We start from the raw sequence: 20,590 nt of genomic DNA on the forward strand, positions 1-20,590 counted from the left end.
CAAACACAGCTCTGATCAGTCCTCTCCTCTCCTCTCCGTGGTTACTGCCACCACCCGCACCCGAGCTGGGATGGATTCGACAGTCTTCTCTCTGGGTTCCCGCTTTGGCTCTCATACCCCTCTAACCTGTTAGCGAGACGATACCCAGAACTATCTTATTACCCTGAATATGACCCTCTCCTGCTTAAAACCATTCATTTACTTCCCACTGCATTTCAAACAGAAGTTTAACTCCTCGAAACCATACATAATCCAGCCCATCCCTAACTCTCATCACTGAGCAGGTAATCCCCTCTGTTCACTGGAATCTATCTGCCTTGGCCTCCTCTGTCCCCAGAACACCCCAAGTCCTTCCCCATTTCAGTGCCTTTCCCTTCTTTCTCTGCACTTGGTCTGACTGAGTCTTCCTTACGTTTCAAGTCTCAGCTTCAACATCACCACCTCGCCCAGAGACTAACCCCATTTACCCTCCAGCACAGCAGCCTACCGTCTTATTATTCAACTAGTAAACTGTGCGTGCTGTGAGGGCAAGGAGAGCACCGTCTGTCCATCAGGTTGTTCCCGGTGCTGGCAGCAGCGGCGCATGGCACCATGTGTGCCCTCCACAAACACCCAGTAAATGAAGAACCAGGGTACATTAACTAGGTGTTCCTGAAACTTCTGAAAATAAAAACTATTTTTAAGACTTTCACTTCTTAAATCCCTGAATTATGTATGAACATTGAGATATGAGGTAACAAAAGAATGCATAATTCTCTTCTGTTTTGTCAACTAGCATTTGGAATAAATGATCCTATTATAAACAAATTATTTAATACTTTTTAAAAAGTGGCAAATAATGAAATAATGGTTATTAAATAACAGTCACTTGTTTTGTTGATTTTATAGCAGCTAAACGTTTCAGGTAAAGAGAACCCAGCACTCTTTTTAGGTGGGCTGAAAAGTCACCTACCTCCATCACCTGCTCCTGCAGGTGAGGCCAGCCCGAGGCTGAAAAGACCCCCACAGCGACTTCATGAACCCCTCTTTCTCTGAGGACCCTGATGTCCACACACCTCATTCACACGCGCGTGCGCACACACACACACACACAGCACAGCACTATTTCCCTGGGAGCAATCCATCCCACAAAAGAAGTAACTCCAAGAACCAGAGACGGACGCGATGACAAATGTCACCGTAAACCTACTGTGGCAATCGTGTCACGACACAAGCAGGCCAGACCACAGTGCTGTGCGCCCCTGAACACAAAGTGCTATGTGTCAGTCCAGCCCAGTAAAACTGGGGAAATGTATTTAACCTTATGATCCATCAAAAGTATACAAATAAAAATAACGAAATCTGGTGACTTGCCCCCTCACCCCTGCATTCTCCGGAAAAGAACCAGGAATGGAGATGTCGAGCTGAAGGAGTTCTTATAAGCTGCTGCTAGGAGGGTGCACTGACACCCATTTGGGAGAATAGGACAAAATAAGGATTGCTTACTTGATTGCCTCGTAAATATTGTTGGAGGTATGTCCTGATAAGGCATCATGTAAGTTTCGAATAAAATAATCTCTGTATTCTTCTGGAAGGGCCATAAATGTTCCACCCATCACAATAAACTCCACTTTATCCACACTGTGGCCAAGCTGCTTCAGCTGAAAGACATGAATTCATCAGCATTAAAAAGATACAGTCACTAACCTAAGAGGGTATTGCAAATTTCTAATTTTACTTTGCAGTGTTTTCATCAGTATAGTTTAAAAATGAGGAGCAGTTAAACACATTTAGCAAATTCTGTGGATTAAAAAAATAGACTCCAGAGTCTGAAAGAAAAAAAAATTATAGCTCAAATAAGGAGGGAGAGTGAGAATTAAAAATAATAAAAAGTTTGCCCTGGCTGGTGTGGCTCAGTATGAGTGCCGGCCTGCAGACCAAACAGTCACTGGTTCAATTCCTGGTCAGGGCCCATGCCTGGGTTGTGGGCCAAGCCCCCACTTGGGGGGGGGGGGGGGCGATGCAAGAGGCATTAATTGATGTACCTCTCACACATTGGTGTTTCTCTCCCTCTCTTTCTCCGTCCCTTCCCCTCCCTCTAAATAAGTAAAATCTTTAAAAATAATAATAAAAATCTTGATGTTAATACCTACAGAGTTGAGTGGAAATTTAAAAACACATAAAGTATAAACTAGAATGCAGTAAAGGCAAATAAGAGGCAGTCTTTATCAACCATGTATTTATGTCAGACTATGTGGTAATCTTGGGGACAAAGAAGATAATTACATGCAATATAATCAGGACTGATGCAAATGAAAGAAAAAGACTGGATTAGACATAAGAATTAAGAAAGCAGTTTTAAAGTAACACTTTAAAGGTTTAAATCAGTTGTTAAGATTCTGGACATAGGTGATACTTCAAGTCTGCTTTTTGAGGGGAAAAAAGGAAAATAAAGTGTGATGGATAAAACATGAAATATGACATCTCTACTACTAGATATGTAATAGTATAGATCTTTGATTTTGTCAGCTACAATAAGCCAAAATTCTAATTTTCAAAACCAGATTTTTTAATTTCTTGCAATACCTTGGGCTTGAGAAAGACTGGGTGAAGTAGCTACCAAATTATGAACTCAAATTAATGTACTATGTAAAGGATGTCTACATTTAATATGTAAAAAAGGTAACTTTTTAAACATTTGTTCCTGAAAAATAGCAAATAATTTATACATATACTCATCTTTGTGTATGTATACATATTTAACATATACATATGCATAAATACATGCATATGCATATACATTAAAACATATACTGGTATACTACTTTCCATTTGAGATTTTGTAGTCGTCCTACGAGATGCTACTATGAAAACTACTGGCAGTGTTCATATTTTTTTTCAATTGGACAAGTTTAAACTTGCAAAACCTATAGAAATAAAACTGCACTAATGTTCAGATTTCTTGAACAAAAGCAAGGCAATTTACACAGCACTTGTTTTTAATCAGTTACATGAGGTACAGTTTATATACAATGAGCCACTGAAGTTTAAGCGTGAATGGGTGAGCCTGGGTAGACGTTCAAATTGCGTAACTGCCATCACAAGCACAATACAGGGCAAGCCCCCAGCCCTGAGTGCTGCTCCTGTCCTCCCGCAGTCGGTGCCCTGTTCCTCCTCCAGAGAGCCGGCCACAGAGCTCCTCCCCCAGCTGGGGGAAACTACGGTTCAACCCAGGCGCCTACTGTCTAAGAGTTTCCCCACATCTCCAGTCTGTAAATTTCATCCATAAATGACTTTCTACAAATTGAAAGAAATTCATAGAATATAAACCCTTAAAGAAAATAACAGTCTCTAAAGAAAAGTTAAAAAGATATTTTTGATCTTGCTAGCTATTGCAAAATAGTCTCCCTCCTTCAGATGGATATTAAAAAGTTACAATGGGGAAAAACATTTTTAGTTCTTATTTCGGGTACAACTCAAATCAAGCAATAATACCTTCTAAGTACAAAAATCTAATTTAAAACTGCTTTTAGAAAACTCACCTGCTCTATTCGGTGTCTTGTCTGTAGATAAGGGTCGTACCTAGCACGAATAGCCCGCATGGAGGTTGGCTACGAAAAAAAGAAGATCCTGTTATGCCCACACTTAATTAAAAATAAAAAGTAGTTTCAAAGGGTGCATTAATCTTTCTCAGGCTTCAAACTAATGTCCTGAATAGCATCTGGCTGGTCTCCACCCCGACTGTCATGAGTATCTGAGCAGCAGGGCATCTTCTTAGACCATATTTATCTTCATATGAACACTTATGGAAACCTATACAAATTGTTACACTACTCAGAGACACAGATGTACATACATATTCAAAAGAGTTATTTGGTAGAATAACCTTTAAACAAGGTCATTAAATGTAACATAGTTCCTTGTGGCTTAACAAAAAAGCTTTTATTTTTTTTAAAGATTTTATTCATTTATTTTTAGACTGAGGGGGAAGGGAGGGAGAAAGAGAGGAAGAAAAACATCAATGTGTGGTTGCCTCTTATGCACCTCCTACTGGGGACCTGGCTCACAACCCAGGCATGTGCCTTGATTGAGAATTGAACTGGCAACCCTTTGATTTGCAGTCCGGAGCTCAATCCACTTAGGTACACCAGCCAGAGCTCAAAAAAGTCTTTGTTTTTACATGATGGAATATTCTACAGCCGTGAACACACCGATATAATATGTTCTCTAAAATATACTGTCACGTGAAAAAGGCAAGGTGCAACATTTTGATACAGTAACTTGTGTGTAAAAAGTAGGATAAAGACTCTCTCTGTGCTTATACGCCCATATAGTATCTTTGAAGGATGTAGAGGAAAGATAATCTGATTGTCTGCTGGGGAGGGGGGAGCAGAAAGGGGTGGAAGGGGACAGGAAAGACAAGGAACTGTTTCAGTAAATCCATCTGTATTTTTAAAATTTTGAACTATGAAAAACAGGCTAAAAATGTGTGTGTGTTTATATATGTGTGTATATATATGTATATAGGTGTGTGTATATATGTATATATATATATATAAAGAAAAAGTCACACGGTTCGCTGGCTGCTGATCTCTTCTGGAGAGGCTGACTGCTTCAGAAGCTTGCTCATTGGCTTCCTGCTTTCACTCTCACCCCCACTCTAACCCTTTCCTGCCATCAAATGCTCTTTTAAAAACCAATATTGGATTATATCATTCCCTTAAGTCTTACTGGCTTGTCATGACATCTATAATGAAACCCAAACTCCTTGCCTTGGCTTCCAAACGACTATGGCATCTCTCTGTCCAATCTCATTCTTCCCCTGACCCTCCCTGCTCCAGAACCCCACTGTCATTCCTAGCACAGCTCCTTGTTCTGGCTATTCTCCCTGAAAGAAATGCTCTTTGCCCATATTCTTGAAAGTCTCCTTCTTGTTATTCAAGACTCAGTTGAAATATCACCTCCTCAGAGAATCTTTTTCTAACCACCACAGCTAAAGTATCCACCCAGCTAGACCCTATGATTTTACTTCTCTGCTTAGCATTTACTAGTACCTGGTATTTTTTCTCGCATGTGTCTTTACTGTCTATCTCCCATTATTAGAATGGAAATCCTGCAAGACAAGGACCCTGTGTTTTTTCACTGCTGCACACACAGGGAGTACAATGTAGTGACTGAGGAGCGCAGAATTCAAAACCTGGCCTGTCACTCATTAGCGGTAAGTTTTAAGACTTCTAGGCCCCAGTTTCCTCATCCATAAAACCAGAATTAATAGTGTCTACCTTCAAAATACTACTGGTAGGCTTTAAACTTGTAAAGCACTTATGTTTGATATATATTAATAACAAATGCTCACATAAGTATTTCTCCAAGTAACTAGAAAAATGTCGACACTTGGCAAATATCTGGTGAATAATTTTTGTAATCAGGGAAAAATAAAAATTTTAAGAAAGCTAGTACTTGTAAAAGCACATTCCAGGTAGAGTGCGATGTGACATTTCCTCAAGACGACCTCACACTACTTTACCTCATATCCAGTGTAAGACTGTGTCGAATACTCAAAGTCTGAATCAGGTCCCCCAGGGCAGTACCTGCCAGCACAACACAAGAATGAAGATGTCAGATACGAAACTTAGTTCCACAGGCCAGTTCAAACATGTGCTGTCCCCATAAAGTCTGGACATCAAACAAGCTTCCCTTTCAAATCCTAACAGAAGAGTCTACACTTTTGCAGTGTCTGCAAATAATACATTTTCTACTAACAAGAAAACAAGATAAACATATAAGGGAACATTATTACAGTCATTTTCAGAATATTGCAGTCACTATTTTTCCAGAGATTCAAGCTTTTAGGGACAATAACAGGACCTAAATTTTCCTAAGTCTGGACTGATATTCACAGTGCTCTACTGGTAACTATACTGGTAACTATACTTAAGAATATTATGCTCTCATTTACTCTTTCTACCTGGAATTATGCATATTCTTCTGTTAATTTTCCAATTACCTAAATTTTAAAAGCTTAAAGGTTATTTATAAACATAATTTTATTTTGGTTATTTTTCTGACCCAAATTTATTAAAAATTTCTGACAGTTGGAATTTCCATGTTTCATTTATCAAGTTAACAAAACTGTCTACTAAAGTTAACAGAATGTTTGTTTTGAGTTCTATATAACCTATGTATTTTTATTGTACATTGGAACAAATTAAAATCTTTGTTTCATTTCTGAAGCATCGAAATAGCCTATCTATGGTTGCTTGTTTCAAAGGACTAACTTACGAATTTATTAAATCAAAGTTTTAACTATTCCCTGCAGGCACTAGTCAAGGCTCTGGGGGACTTATTAGTGGAACTGAAATACACACACACAACTTATCAAATTCATCCTACTTACACACATATATTTCCTGTGAAACTGATGTGTGGACATCTGTGGGGCTTGCACATCACCGCCACAACAGCAATCTACAGAGGAAAGATGGATTAAGAAAGCCATCATGGAATAACCGGCAGAAAACCCTGGAGCGGGCTCGCTGTCAGAAGCGGGCGAGGAATGCCGTCGCAGCGGCACAAGGGGCTTCAAAGGCCCTGGAAAAGCTGTGGTTCTGCGGCTGAAGCAGTGGGTGCCAGGTGATCTCTCTTCAGTGGGATTTGAAAATAATACTGATGTCTTTCAAATGTACCTACGCACTGTCTATACTAGTTTGTATTATATTTTTAAATAAATAAAAAAATAAGCAATTTTTAAAGTCACAGTGATTTTTAATCTGGTTTGTTTTACTAAAATAGCCTAGGAGAAAAAAACTACCATACGCAATTCTGTACAATTACATCTAAACCTAACCTTTGTAACTCAAACTCCTCATGGACACACTAGATCTCAATATTCAGAGCAGAGATGATTAACTAGGAGTCGGACTTCACAGAGTGTGTGCAAAATATTCTCAGAGGGGTTTTCAGAGCCCAGGCCGGGTAAGGAGAGTGTCTGCTTGAGAAAGGGGGGGATGGTGGAAATAGAAGACTGGTTACACAGAGGAGCAGTCAGTCAAATACAGGCACACACTAAGGTGAATGCAAGCCAGCTTTCTTACTGTCAGAGAAGTTCTAAGTATGGAAAAGGAGGGAACTACAATGAACTCTGTGGGCTGCATGGACCTGAAGGTACTATTGTGAACTCACTGATTTCAACAGACTGATACACAAATAAATATGGATGTGGATGCGTTATGTGTGTGAATGTATGCATGCATGTATACATACACATTTCCTAGCTTGGCCCGCATAGAGGGCCAGGAAACAGCAACACCCTAGCAGCAGTGGGCCTATCTGGCACTCTGACCTTGGGCTCTAAATACCAATCTCTATAAAAAGAAACCAGGACTCCTGAGAGAAATAGCTCATTCCAGGAGCAAAGAAAAGTATATGATGAGCCTGCAACATTTTACTATGACCAAAAGCTAGAAACTGCTCTAAGAATGATGGGGACATGTAAAGAAAAAGAAAAGACACAGAAATCAGGTTGAAAGGGCTCCCGCTGGTCAAAGCTGGGATACTTTGTGCATCAGAATAAATAATGACTGTAACCCACCAAATAGGAAACCATTAATCCATTCATACAAATAAATGATAAGTAAACTAGAAGTCTGATAAGGAACAGGAGGATATTTACATAGTTACAAAATACTTTGCCACACAAAACTAAAGAAGGAAAAAGAGTAACTTTACAGAGGAGAAGCCTGCCATTCACCACTGGGATCACAATGAACGACACCGGTGGCCAGACAGAAGGGAGCTACGCACCGCCCGATGGGTCCAGTAAGAATGCAGAGTCACTTCTCTAACGTGCCAGCCCAAGACACAGGACCTGAATTGAATTATGAGGAAACACCTGATTAAGCCGAACTGAGGAACATGCTACAGTATAATTGGCCTGAAATCCTCAAGTGTTAAGGTAATGAAGTCAAGGAAGTAAGAAGTGTCCCGACTGCACAGGCGTGATAACTAAATAATGCAACATGTGATTCTAAATTGGGTCTTATAGGTCATTACTGCAACAGCTGGTGAGGCCTTGACCGAGGTGTGAGGATTAGGTAATCTGTGTTTATCAGTGTGAAATTCCTGATTTTGATGGCTGTATTGTGGTGATGTAAGAACACGTCCTTGTGTGTAAGAAATATGCACTGAAGTTTTCAAAGCCATGGGTTTCACAACTCACTCTTTAAATGACTGAGTTGGAAAATGTTCTTTGTACTGGACTTTTAACTTCCCTGTAAGTTTGTGATTTTCCTTCATAATAAAAATTATTAAAATATAACAAGTCATAGAGTAATGACCTAGAGAACCCCCCAAATATATATCCTTTCAGATCTGAATTAAAAAACTAAGAGTTTGAAACAAATGTTTTTATTTAAAATGAGACACGACCACATACACCGCTGATGAGGTCAATCTGATTCAACGACGTTTTCTTGAGGGCCGACGAGACAGGCCAGGTTCTGAGCTACACAAAGCAGGTGGGGCCTGAGACTTCAAAAATATTAATGCATTGCCTCTGCCCTCTAAAACCATATTACCTAGCAAAACTTCAAGTCATATAGAAATAGACTGAAAGAAGGTGAAGGATTAGTCAAAGAACACATAGGAGGAGCCCGCGGACATGCACAACAGTTGGGGACTGACTGTGGAAGTGGGGGGGTGGGCTGGATGGGGGGGTGAGGGGGAGTGAGAGGGACAACTGTAGTAGCATAAACAATAAATATTTTTTAAAAGGAACAGGCTACTTCAATACCACGTGCATGTGGGAAACACTAAGAACGCCAGAAGAAAGGAACAAACTGGCCCGGACCGGGGGAGTTAGGAAAGCCCTCCCGGGGCTGACAACCACGCCGAGCGAGAGCTGACTGAGTTGACAAGGCGGGGGCCGAGGAAGCGGTGCGCAGTTGTCCCCAAACGCTTTTAAGGAGCAGGATTCTCCTCTCAAGTCCATTTTACCCAGAACCCCAATTTATAAGGAAGATTAAAAGCAACAGCAGCCCTGGGCGAAGTGGAGATGAGACCTGCTCCCACAGCTTCTCTGCGCTATTCTCCATGGCAGAACTGCTAAGGAGCCTTGTGGTTTTGTGTGATATAGTTAAAAAGTTACTGATAGAGTAGAACAAGCAATGACTTTGGAGTCAGCCAGAGAGGTGTAGGTGTGAATCTTTTCTCTGCCCCTTACTGTGCATTTTTCAATTTTGGAAAATGAAGACGATACTTACCTATCTCTCAAAACTGTTCTGAGGATTAAATCAGAAAACACACCAGCACAGTGGCTGGGATGTAGCAGGTGGGCAACATACAGTAGCTACTGTTGTAATTAATAGTGACCTACTAATAAAGGATAATAATTACAGTGTTTTATGCAAAAAACAAAATAACAACAACAAAAAACCCCTCAAATACAAACTTAAAATACATCACTGACCTAAATATAAAATGCAAAACTATAAAACTTCTAGAATATAGCACAGGAGGCCCTTGGTTTTGCCAAGAGTTTTTACATACAACATCAAAAGTGCAATCCATGAAAGAAAAAACCTGGAAGTTGGACTACATTAAGACTTGGAAGTTCTGCTCTGAGAAAGATACTGTGGAGAGAATAAAAAGACAAGCCACAGACAAGACTGGAAGAAAACATTTGTAAAATACCTCTCCTGATAAAAGACACCTATCTTCAATATATAAAAAATCCCTACAACTTCACCCCCCCCCCAAATAACCCAATTAGGAATAGGGCAAAAGAGCTAAACAGACACCCCAACAAAAAAGATGGATAGCAAATAAACATATGAAAATATATTCAACATCATACAGCATTCAGGAATTGCAAATGAAAACAAGACAGCACTACACACACCTACCAGAATGGCCAAAATCCAGAAACTGACAATACCAAATGCTGACAAGCATGTGGATCAACAGGAAGCCTCATTCACTGTTGATAGGAATGCAAAATGGTATAGACATTTTGACAGTTTCTTACAAGCTAAACAGTCTTATCTTATGACCCAGCAACCACACTCCTAGGTATTTACCCAAATGAATTGAAAACTTACAGTACACAAAAACCTTCACACAAGTATTTATAGCAGCTTTGTTCACAACTTCCAAAAACTGGAAGCAACCAGGATGTCCATCAATGGGTGAACGAACAAACTGTGGTATGGACAGTGGAATATTATTCAGCACTAAAAACAAATGAACTATCAATCTACTAACAAGACATAACCTTACATGCATATTGCTAAATGAAAGAAGCCGATCTGAAAAGGCTACATACTGTGTGACTCCAGCTACATGACGCTCTGGAAAAGGCAAAAGTATGGAGACAATAAATAGACCAGTGGTTGCCAGAAGTTTGGAGCAGGGGACAGGATGAATAGAAGAGAGTTAAGACAGCGAAGCTATTCCATACGACACATGGCATCATGCATGTGGTAAAACCCATTGAATGCACAACACTATGAGTGACCCTAATGTAAAAACTATTAGCTTCAGTTAATAATAATGTAATAATACTGGTTCATCAATTATAACAAATGCACCCAACCAATGCGAGGTATTAATAATAGGGCAATCTGGGAGAAGGACAAGGAAGTATGTGGAAACTCTGTGTACTTTCTGCTCCATTTTTCTGTAAACCCAAGACTACACCATAACAAACAAACATAAAAACAAAGCCCTGCCAGGGTAGCAGCAGGAATAAAAGCATGGCGGTTAGGATGTGCAGCACACAGAGGAGGACAGTCAGCTGTGTGCTTGTGAGCGTGTGAACAGATGTCACTCTGGTGACACTGCAGAAGACAGGTTTGGCACAGGCACGACAAAGCAGACCAGTTAAGAAATGACTGAAATAATCTAAACGAGAACTAATAAAAGCCAAAACCTTCGTACCAGTGGTGGCAGAAATGGATGACACACCTCGTGTCTTTTGGAAACCGAGTGAGGGGGGGCACTGGGAACTAATGCGGACAAGAAGCATGAACGAGCACGTCTGAGGTCAGTCTGGGTTAGGTTACACTCGAGTATCTACAGGCAGCCAGCCGAAGGAGAGATGTCTATCAGGCAATGTGACGTGAGCTTGGCTTGAAGAGAGGTCGGAGCTGGAGTTAATGAGTGACATCACCACGGAAAGCATGAATGTTTAGAGGCAAGCACAGTAAGAGTAGCCCTCAAAGAAATGAAGCGAGGCAGGAGGAGGAGCAGAGAGGACGGGGCTATAAAAGCCAAGCATATCAGGCTGAAAGGTTGCTCAATCTTTGTCGTCCATAGCGGCAAGCTCATTCATAATGCCAGAACCCCAACATTCAAGACAATCTATAAAGCGTATTATTTAGGGATGTGGAAGTAAATGCCAAGTGATCAGCTAAGAGTTAAAACTGGCTGCCCTTTGTGGAAAAGGGGGGGAGGTGAGAGCTTTGGAAATACTGGTTTTAAAGAGCCTTTCCACTAGGTACAAAGAAAATAAAAACACTTGAGTACAAAGGAGAAAAGACCAGGACTGGTGGTACTTAATTAGCCGCAAAAGTGATATAACCCAGGAGATACGGCCCCCAAACAAGTCAACACAAGCTGCAATCATGAGAAACATAACACTCTCATTCAAATAACAGAATGGCCATCTTAGGTCACATCAGGAACACAGAATTCAACTCTGGGTTCCCTATTTTACGAGGGTCCAGATCCTCTCTCTCACACTCATCCTGTTCCTCTTAGAGCCCCTACCCTAATGCAGGCTCTCGCCACTTCACACCCAGGTCAAACCCAGACTATCCTCACTAGTTTTGTTGTCTCTAACCTGCCCTACATCTTGTATCCAAAGTAATTTTCTGAATATCTGTTTTGTTCATACCACTCCTTTTCTCGAAAATCCTTATAGTTCCCTACTGTCCAGTTTCTTTGGTGGACATTTAAGGCCTTTTACAAGCTGGCTTTTCAACCCAACGTCCCGAGTTCTCTCCCAAAGGCATGATCACTTGCAAGCTCCACACTTCTGGGCTCTCCCTGGTCCCTTCAACTGAAAGGATGTCTCTGTCCTCTGCACTCCGTGGCCCTCCCTGTCGTGTCAACCTTGCACAGTTACCATCTACGGAAGGTCAGCAACCATTAATTACCTTTTAACAGTGCCTTTTCTAAACAGCAATTATTTTGAAAGCCACAAGCTTAATATGACCAACAATATCACACTGTCAAAATCACCAAGCCTCAATCTATACTTTTAAAGACACAAAACATCATTTCCTCTTTTAAGCACAATGAATTTTTCCCCTCTCTGTGCCCTCCTAGCATTCTGCACACACCTCCACTCCAGCATGCCTCACAGCATACAGACTACGTCTGCCTGAATCCCCTCACCCCCACCTCACTACCTGGGTCATTCATGGAGGCAGGGCTTTCTGGCAGGACAGATACACAGACAACATTACATGAACAACAGCACTCACCCCACTGGCAGTTCTGATGGGTTTGGCCTTCAACTTGGGGACCAGGACCTTTCGATACTGAGGCGGGACTGCGGCAATGATGTCCACCAGGCGAGGCTGTGCCGAAAGGCCGTATTTGGCAGCTGTCTTCGTTTTCACCCTGAAAGTAAAGCATCCAGCATGATCAAGATCACAATATTTCAAGGACAAGCTACCAAAAGGATAACCTACAAATAATACCATCAAGTCCTGTCGCTCCCCATCCTTTCACCAGATAACAATAGTGGCTTTAATGCCCATGAACATTGGGGGCCCAGACAGTGACACCATGTAAGTCTTGTTCAAAATAGGGGCACAGCTTCAAAGCACTCTACCCTTTTCTCAACCTCAGCACTACCGCATTTGGAAACCTGAATTCCACTATGGGGACCGTTCAGTCCCCCACAACTGGGGGGCGTGGAGCAGCACCGTCAGCCCCTACTCATTAGCTCTCCTCTTCCTGCTCAACAACCAAAACCGTCTCCGGACTCTGCCAAACGTCCACAGGGAGGGGCGGATCACAGCTGGCTGCAAACCGCTGTCTCAGACCAAACAAGTAAAGGACAGCTGTGCAAAAGTATTTAAAAACTTCTAATACAAAATATCATACACATAAAGGACATATAAATATACTTTAACTATTATAAAGCAACCACTTGTGCAACCACACCTCAAAAAATAGAATATGATCAGAACTTCTGAATACCCGTTTGCCCCCTTCCTGAGTATAACCCTGCCCTCACCCCCAGAAGTAACTTTATCTTGATGAATCATTCCTTACACTGTCACCTTAACTTCTCATTTTTAACCCATCTGAAAATATTCTGAGGTGTTTCCATCATTTTCTACAACTGTTAACTGAGTACCTGATATATATAAGAGAACACCTAGGGACTTGGTGTGTGAGGAGGGAGAAGGCACAGTCATTTCATGCTCCATGTTTGCAGACAGGCATGAACGAAAATAAATATGTATGGTAACACACACACACACACACACACACACACGAGTGCTTCGAGCATTCAGGAGAGTAACTCGACATGTACTGGGGAGATATTCTTGGAAAACAGGCAGAGAAACAAGATCAGGCTCCAGACACTCCGAGCAAACATGGAGATGACACTGGGAGCAAACAGGATGGCTTCTGTGAAGATGCAAAAACAAAAATACACACCTTTTAAGAACTATGGGTAGGCCAACTTTGACAAAAAGCAAAAGATCTTCAATGTAAAAGTACGGAAGTTTAAAAAGATGGAAGAGTGAACTGAAGCCAGACTGCGAGGCCTTACATTACGTGCTGAAGCTCCTACGCAGGGAGATGACACACGAAAAGGTAAGACAAAGGAAATCAGCCCAGCGGGAGCCGAAAGGGGACCGACAGCACAGACGACGGCAGCAGTCCAGACCTCAGTTGAAAGAGCCGGAGCAGGGAGTCGGTGGTGGGCATCAGCGTGAGAGTCATGAAGAAGCCAGAGCAGGCGAACTTCAGGCCCTAACTGGACCGGAGGAAAAGATTCAAAGATGGCACTGGCTTCAAGCGTGGGTGAAGGTTAACAATTAATCAAAGAGGATGTCTGAGTGGAAACTGGCTTTAAAGAAGATGCTAGCTTTAGATGTCTAAGTTAAAGAGAATGACAAAAAGGTACAGGAAGTAGAAATGCTCACTAGAAACAAGAGTTGTATAATTAGGAATATAGTCAACAAAGGGAAACAACTGCTAAAGACGTGGTGTACAAAAAAGATTAAAATATGTCTTCATAGTCAAAAAAAGAATACTTATTCTTTTAGCAAATATTTATTAAATAAGCACAATGTTCCAAGGAAGAGGTCAAACATTACAGCGTCTCAAGTAACAGACAAAAGGTCATGCACGTGGTGATTAGATCACCGCCAGCCCCAGGGTAGGGAGAGAGCCCTTTCATTAGGGTAGGTTTATACAGTGAAAATACAGTGGAAAATACAGAGGCAGAGATGGAAGACCACTCTCATTTGAGGGTGCGGCAAAGCCAAAGCTGGACATAACTGCGGAGAAGTGGATGAACGTGTCAAGGGAGTTTTAAGTGGATAAGGGTTGGATTGGATCAAGGGAGGCTGTCCCAGAAGAGGGCTCCCGCCTCCCCTGAGACTGCGGAGAAGAGTAGGGAAGGGAAGGAGGATGTGAAGTCACCCACCACAGAAGAGCGGAGTTCTGGAAACAGACGACGTAATTCCAAATCCCAGCTCTGCCCATCATTTGCTCTTGGACAAATTATTTAGCCTTTCTGTTTCATAGTACCCATCTGTCCAATGATGATGAGTACCTACCTCACACAGTTTTTGAAAGAATCAACTGAGTTAATATATACAATGCACTACTAACACTGACTGGGATACAGTAAACACCCAGGGGCAGGGCAGGGCCGAAGGCTAAATTCTCAGGTAAAACAAAACAATACAAAACAAAACATAAGATAGGAAACAAGTAGAATTTGGTAATTTTATTTTATTTTTTAAAGATTTTATTTATTTATTTTAGAGAGAGGGGCAGGAAGGGAGAAAGAGAGGGAGAGAAACATCAGTGTGTGGTTGCCTCTCACAGGCCCCCTACTGGGGACCTGGCCCGCAGCCCAGACATGTGCCCTCACTGGAAATCGAACTGGTGACCCTTTGGTTGGCAAGCCAGCACTCCATCCACTGAGCCACACCAGCCATGACAGAATTTGATAATTTTATAAGAGATCTACTATTTAAGAATAAGACTGACTTCTATTTTATAGATCCACTTACTTATTTTTTAAAAAGTTTTATTTATTTTTTAAAGAGAGGGGCAGGGAGGGAGAAAAAGAGGGAGAGAAACATCAATATGTGAGAGATACATCGATCAGTTGCCTCTCTCAGGCCCCAACCCAAACATGTGCCGGGAGCTGAATTGGCAACCTTTTGCTTTGCAGGAGGACACCCAACCCACTGAGCCACACCAGTCAGGGCTCCACTTACTTATTTAGATCAATGTCTTTCCCCTGTTCATGGGCTTCGATTAGTTGTTTAATAACATCTCCTATGGTCAGCATCATTAGCTCAGCGGGGCTGAGATCTCCTGGAAAGATAATATTTAACAATGTAAAAAAAAAATCACATTATTCAGTAAAGACTTTTTTTATTAGCAGTTTTCTTTCCAAAATCATTCCAACCATGCAAATATAGCTCAAGTTCATGAGATGCTAAACTCCTACTGTTTACAACATGATCGTATCTTTTGTACCTTTAATTTAAAACAAACACGGTCTCACCTATATATGGAAAGAGCTCACTTTAGAAGCACATACACCGCGAGAATGATAGAGACAAACATGATGAGAAAGAACCTGATTGCACAGGAAAGGCCCCAGTAATTAAATTATCTTCCCTTTATCTCCAGATTTGTAGTTACATTTACAAATGTGAGTACATCCGATTCTCAGAACAGAGTGAGATAGAACGGGAACATATGTCTGTCCCACGAAAATGCTATCAAGGGGTAAAGGTGAAACTCAAACCCAAGGTAGTACTTAGTTTGTAATAGAAAAGACGTGGGTTTATACTTGTCTAAGGATCTTAATGCATCTTTAAGATATAGTCTGTCCACCATCACAACCCTCTCATGGCAACGGAGGCCCCCTTCTCATCTAAAAGGCAACAGCAGAAGCTGACGTGTCCTTACACACTCCCATTCCTGCAATCGTGGCTGATTCATTCAAGGGCCAGCACCTACTCAAGTCAGGCCCATGTGAGCTCTTCTCCTCCAGGCAAAAAATACCAGTCTCTCTTCAGCGATGAGAACTGAGATTTCAGCTTGGGAGCTGTGAGCAAGCACGTTTCCTGTCCTTGAGAAAGCTAGTGTTCGGTGATAACAAAGTCTCTAGGAAGAAGCACTGGTGAGAAAGCCTGGCAGCTACGAAGCCCTTTCATTTACTTCATCTCATCTGAAACCTCACAACCCTAGAAGGTATACTGGTATCCCACTTTATAGATGTGAAAACTAAGGCAAGTTAAGATGCCACTGCAAATGGCACAGTTAAAACTCAAATCCAGGTCTTTTCTACACAACGGCCATGGTTTTTTCACTGTACCAAGCTACAAGGCTAACACAACAATCCAAGAGGAAAAAAGTCCATATATAATCAAAGGCTAAACGCTTTCCAAACAATGTAACTCGGTACTTCCAAGTTCCTCACAGCACCTCACGGGCCAGGTAACAGGGGCAGGGCCAGTAGTGAAGGCAGAGGAAGGGGGAGAGGATGGAAAGGGAGGGTCTCTTTCTCCATTTCAACCAAAGCAGCTCATCTTTCACCTGTTTAATACTGAGTGTCTGCAAAAGAATTTATTTAGAGGGGTAAAAAGGACTCAGATGATAAAAATATAAAGATTTGAAACCCACTTGTACAGCCCTTTGGCATATTAAGAATTAACTAGAGAAGTAAACTAGTAAGAAGAGGCTTCATGGAGGAAAAGTCACAGCGATCTTTAAGGAAAGGGCAGGATCTGAACAGGCAAAACAGATACCAATTCAGAGGGAACAAAGCAGGGTAGAGGAACTACCTATCTTTGTATGAAGAAGCATTGCCTATCCAGAATACAGGCTTTCTGATGAAGTTCAGTAAAGAATGGATTACAGAGTACATTGGCTATTAGGCAGACATTTAAATGGAGTCCAAGAGACCGTGGAGAACTACACATCCCCAAGTTTGGAAGTAAAAAATGAAAGTAATGTTTAAAGAAAATACATAGAGAAAAAAATGAGGATACAAAAATGATTCAGAAGGTGAAAAATACATAAGATCTGGATACTAAGCAAAAGGCTCTTGAAAGGCAACATTGTAAAAAAAAAAAAAAAAGAACACCCAAGATTTATGTGCAGTAAAAATCTTAGATGACAGGCTTCCTCCGTAGCTTTCAACCCCTACTGGCTGTGTGAAAATGGGAACATCAATGACTTCTAAGTTCCATTTCTTTACCTGCAAAACTGTGATAATACATATACATCTCACAAGGCCATTGTTAGAATCAACTGAAATAACATCTATGGAAGCCAAAGTACTATTCCAATATTAGTTATTGATTAAGGTGGGTTAGGAGGACGGTAGCCAGAATATGAGGAATAAACTATGTCAAGAGACAATTTCTAAGACCTAATAGGGTTTGGTGATAGATGAAATTAAAAGCGTAAAGCTGTCTGGCCGACCTGAGGAGCAAGTTAGAAAAGAAGATAACCAATTAATTCAGGGTATGTCGGGTTGGATGGCACAGACAACTGAAGGGAACTAGGGCACTTGTTGCTTCAAAATTCTGCAGTTGATGTCAAGGGGCATAGTAACTAACAGATTTCTTTTTTTTACTTGATGGTTTTTTGTTGGTTGGTTGGTTGGTTGGTTGGTTTTTCACAGCCACAGCCTGACCAACCAGTTCCATGTCCCAAGAATAATTCTGGGCTGAAAAAGTCATTTAACTCTTTGAATCTCAGCTTCATTGGTAAAATGGGGAGGATATCGACTTCAAAATTATTAGCAAGGCCTCAACAAAAGGTAGTTACTATCAGACTGACTGCTCAAATTAGTGTGCAAACACCTTTGAGAAAATATTTGAAATCTGACTCCGTCCTGTTGAGAAAGTGAAGATGGAATTCCTCCACGCTAACTCCGGAGATAACACAAATGAACAGAACTGTCCCCCAGAGTTCAAGAATAATTCAGGGTTGTTTTTAACTTACGCCTTGGGGGCGGGGGGGGGCACAGGAAAATAAAGAACCCCCGTGCAACGTGTTCGTAAAAAAAAATTCCTAACAAATTAGAATCCGAGAATGAGTTAAATCGACCGATCACGTTAACTACGTGGAGGTCATACCGTGCAATAAAGCTTTTTGTGCTACTTCTGGAAAAGATCCCAACTGATTGCCAAAAAGGAAGACAGTAGGGTAGGGTGGTTTAAAAAGAACAATAGGTAAGACGAAAAGGCAGAGGGCTGGAGCGGACGAAAAAATTGACTCCAGGGGGCGGAACTCTGGATAAGGCAGCGGATTCCCGCGGGGGAAACAAATGGTTCAGCTCTGGACGCCCAGGTGTGCACCCCTTCCCTGCCACCCCAAACCCCCTTTTCCTCTTTCTCCTTTTACGCACCTTTCCGTTTCTGCCTCATTTCTCCGCCGTCGCAGTTGCCGCCACCACTGGTAATGTAGCTAGCAAGTTGGACCACGCGAAAGTTGACAGCCACCAAGCGCCCCGCTTGTCGTAAAATGCGTCGTAAAGCTCCTTGCAGACCTCGAGGCTCACAAGGCCCGCCCCGCCCCTCGGTGGTGTCTTGCGGGACCAGAGGAGGCGGCGCAAAGCTTAGGACCTGGGGCTTGGGCGTTAAAAGCAGGGTTTGGGTAGTTCAGAGACAGGACGAAGCTTACAGGTAGAGGCTGCGGTGTGTACTTGGTCTCTGAAAAAGGGAAAGGAGACTGGGCAGGAACATGTGTGGGAGATCGCATGAAGACGAGCGATCTCCCGCTCGTCTCATAGTGTCATGAAAACTAAAATCAGAACTTGGAAGGGATTAGGCAGGAGTCAAGGAACAGAGCAGGCTTTGACGCCAGTTGAGACCAGTTGAGACACCTTGGTCTCACATAAAAGGCACATGTCATTGATGGCTGGACCTCCAAGTAACCCCCGAAGGACTCACGTATAGAGCCACCTGACACCACCGAGACCCCTTCACATTCATTATCCGGACCCCTGAATATGACCAGACATTTTGACGCCCATCTTCCAGTTCACCTGACAGCCACCATCCTGACTACCCGACATCTGACTGATAACTGTCCTGGACCAATCCTGGCCTAAGATTGCAGGACGAATAATTACCAAGAAGGTGCTTTTTGCTACAAGAGCTTTTAACTTTTTTTCTTTTTTTGGAACATTGCTGGCTTTTTGCCTAGCTGTGATTCTAGTTTGCAAACTCTAAGACCCTTGAATAAATCTCGATCGTTTAGTATTAGCAAAGCCTCCAGACTTTCTGAGTTCATTCAACAGAGGTCCGAGAAGTGATGGAGTGGCGTGGAGCAAAGCACAGCTCATGTAAGACATTGTAGGCCATTGTAAAGCCTTCGGCTTTTACTGTGACATGATCTATTGGAGAGTTTTTAAGCAGAGATATGATATGATTTATAATTTAAAGTATTTCTATTTGCTGTGTTGAGAATAGACCGTGGGGAGTGGGGAAGAGTAGAGCCGGGGAGAGTCATTAGATGGCTATAATCATACCAGGAGAACCCCAAACCTTGATGCACCTTAGAACCACCGGGAGGGTAGTGAAAAATCCCAGTGCTCAGACCACACTCCATACCAATGAAATCAAAATATCAAGGGTGGGAGCCATTAGTATTTTTTAAAGATCCTTGGGTGACTCCAGTGTGCAGCCACATTGGCAACCACTAAATAAGGTTAGAAATGATTACGATTTGAATCAGTGTAGAAAGCAGTGAACGTGGTGAGATGTATTCAGATTCTGACTATATTTTGAAAATTTCAACAAGATTTCCTGACAAATCAAATGTGGGATATGAGAGAAAGACAGAGACATCAATGTCAAGTGTGACATCAAAGCTTTTGGGCCAAAGAACTGGAACTATGTCATGGCTGTTAGCTGAAATGAAGAAGACTGTAGCTGCAGTGGGGTTTTAAAGGGATGATGAGGGAGCTGATCTGGACATGTGTTTGGGATGCTTAGTGAACAGCAAGGCATGGAAAATTTGGGGGCTGAAGATACCAGTTGAGAGTCAGAGGCATAGAGGTGAAATTTAAAGCTACAAAACAGGGTGAATATGGAAAAGAGAGGAAAGAGACCAAAAACTAAGCTTTGGGTGATCTATTATTATCGGATTGAAGAGAGAAGAGGAGTAATAGCAGAAGAGGCTACGCAGGTGCCTCTGGGAAGGTGGGAAGAAAACTGGAAGAGTGTGGTTACCTGGAAGCCAAGTGAAGAAACCGTCTTAAGGAAAAGGCATGGACCCACCGAGTCAAATGCAGATGATGGGTCAAGTAGGATGAGGATTGCAAATTGACTAGAATCACTGGGGACTTAAAGAACAGTCTCATGGAATGGTGGAAGTGAAG

At 41.9% G+C, this 20,590-nt stretch overlaps 1 protein-coding gene across 1 annotated transcript in view; it reads right to left on the reverse strand.

Moving 5' to 3' along the window:
• The window catches only part of ELP3 (elongator acetyltransferase complex subunit 3), an 87,764-nt gene extending 69,038 nt beyond the window's left edge, over positions 1-18,726 (reverse strand). Inside the window, exons 1-7 of the mRNA XM_028521182.2 lie at positions 18,614-18,726; positions 15,459-15,558; positions 12,465-12,603; positions 6,377-6,447; positions 5,507-5,570; positions 3,522-3,590; positions 1,486-1,640 (exon numbers count right to left, since the gene is read on the reverse strand). Coding sequence (XP_028376983.1) covers positions 1,486-1,640; positions 3,522-3,590; positions 5,507-5,570; positions 6,377-6,447; positions 12,465-12,603; positions 15,459-15,558; positions 18,614-18,632 — 617 coding nt within the window. The 5' untranslated portion in view covers positions 18,633-18,726. The remainder of the gene's footprint in view (positions 1-1,485; positions 1,641-3,521; positions 3,591-5,506; positions 5,571-6,376; positions 6,448-12,464; positions 12,604-15,458; positions 15,559-18,613) is intronic.
• Between the last annotated feature and the right edge of the window lie 1,864 nt (positions 18,727-20,590).

Source organism: Phyllostomus discolor, chromosome 8, assembly GCF_004126475.2.
Source record: "Phyllostomus discolor isolate MPI-MPIP mPhyDis1 chromosome 8, mPhyDis1.pri.v3, whole genome shotgun sequence".
Lineage (NCBI taxonomy): Eukaryota > Metazoa > Chordata > Mammalia > Chiroptera > Phyllostomidae > Phyllostomus > Phyllostomus discolor.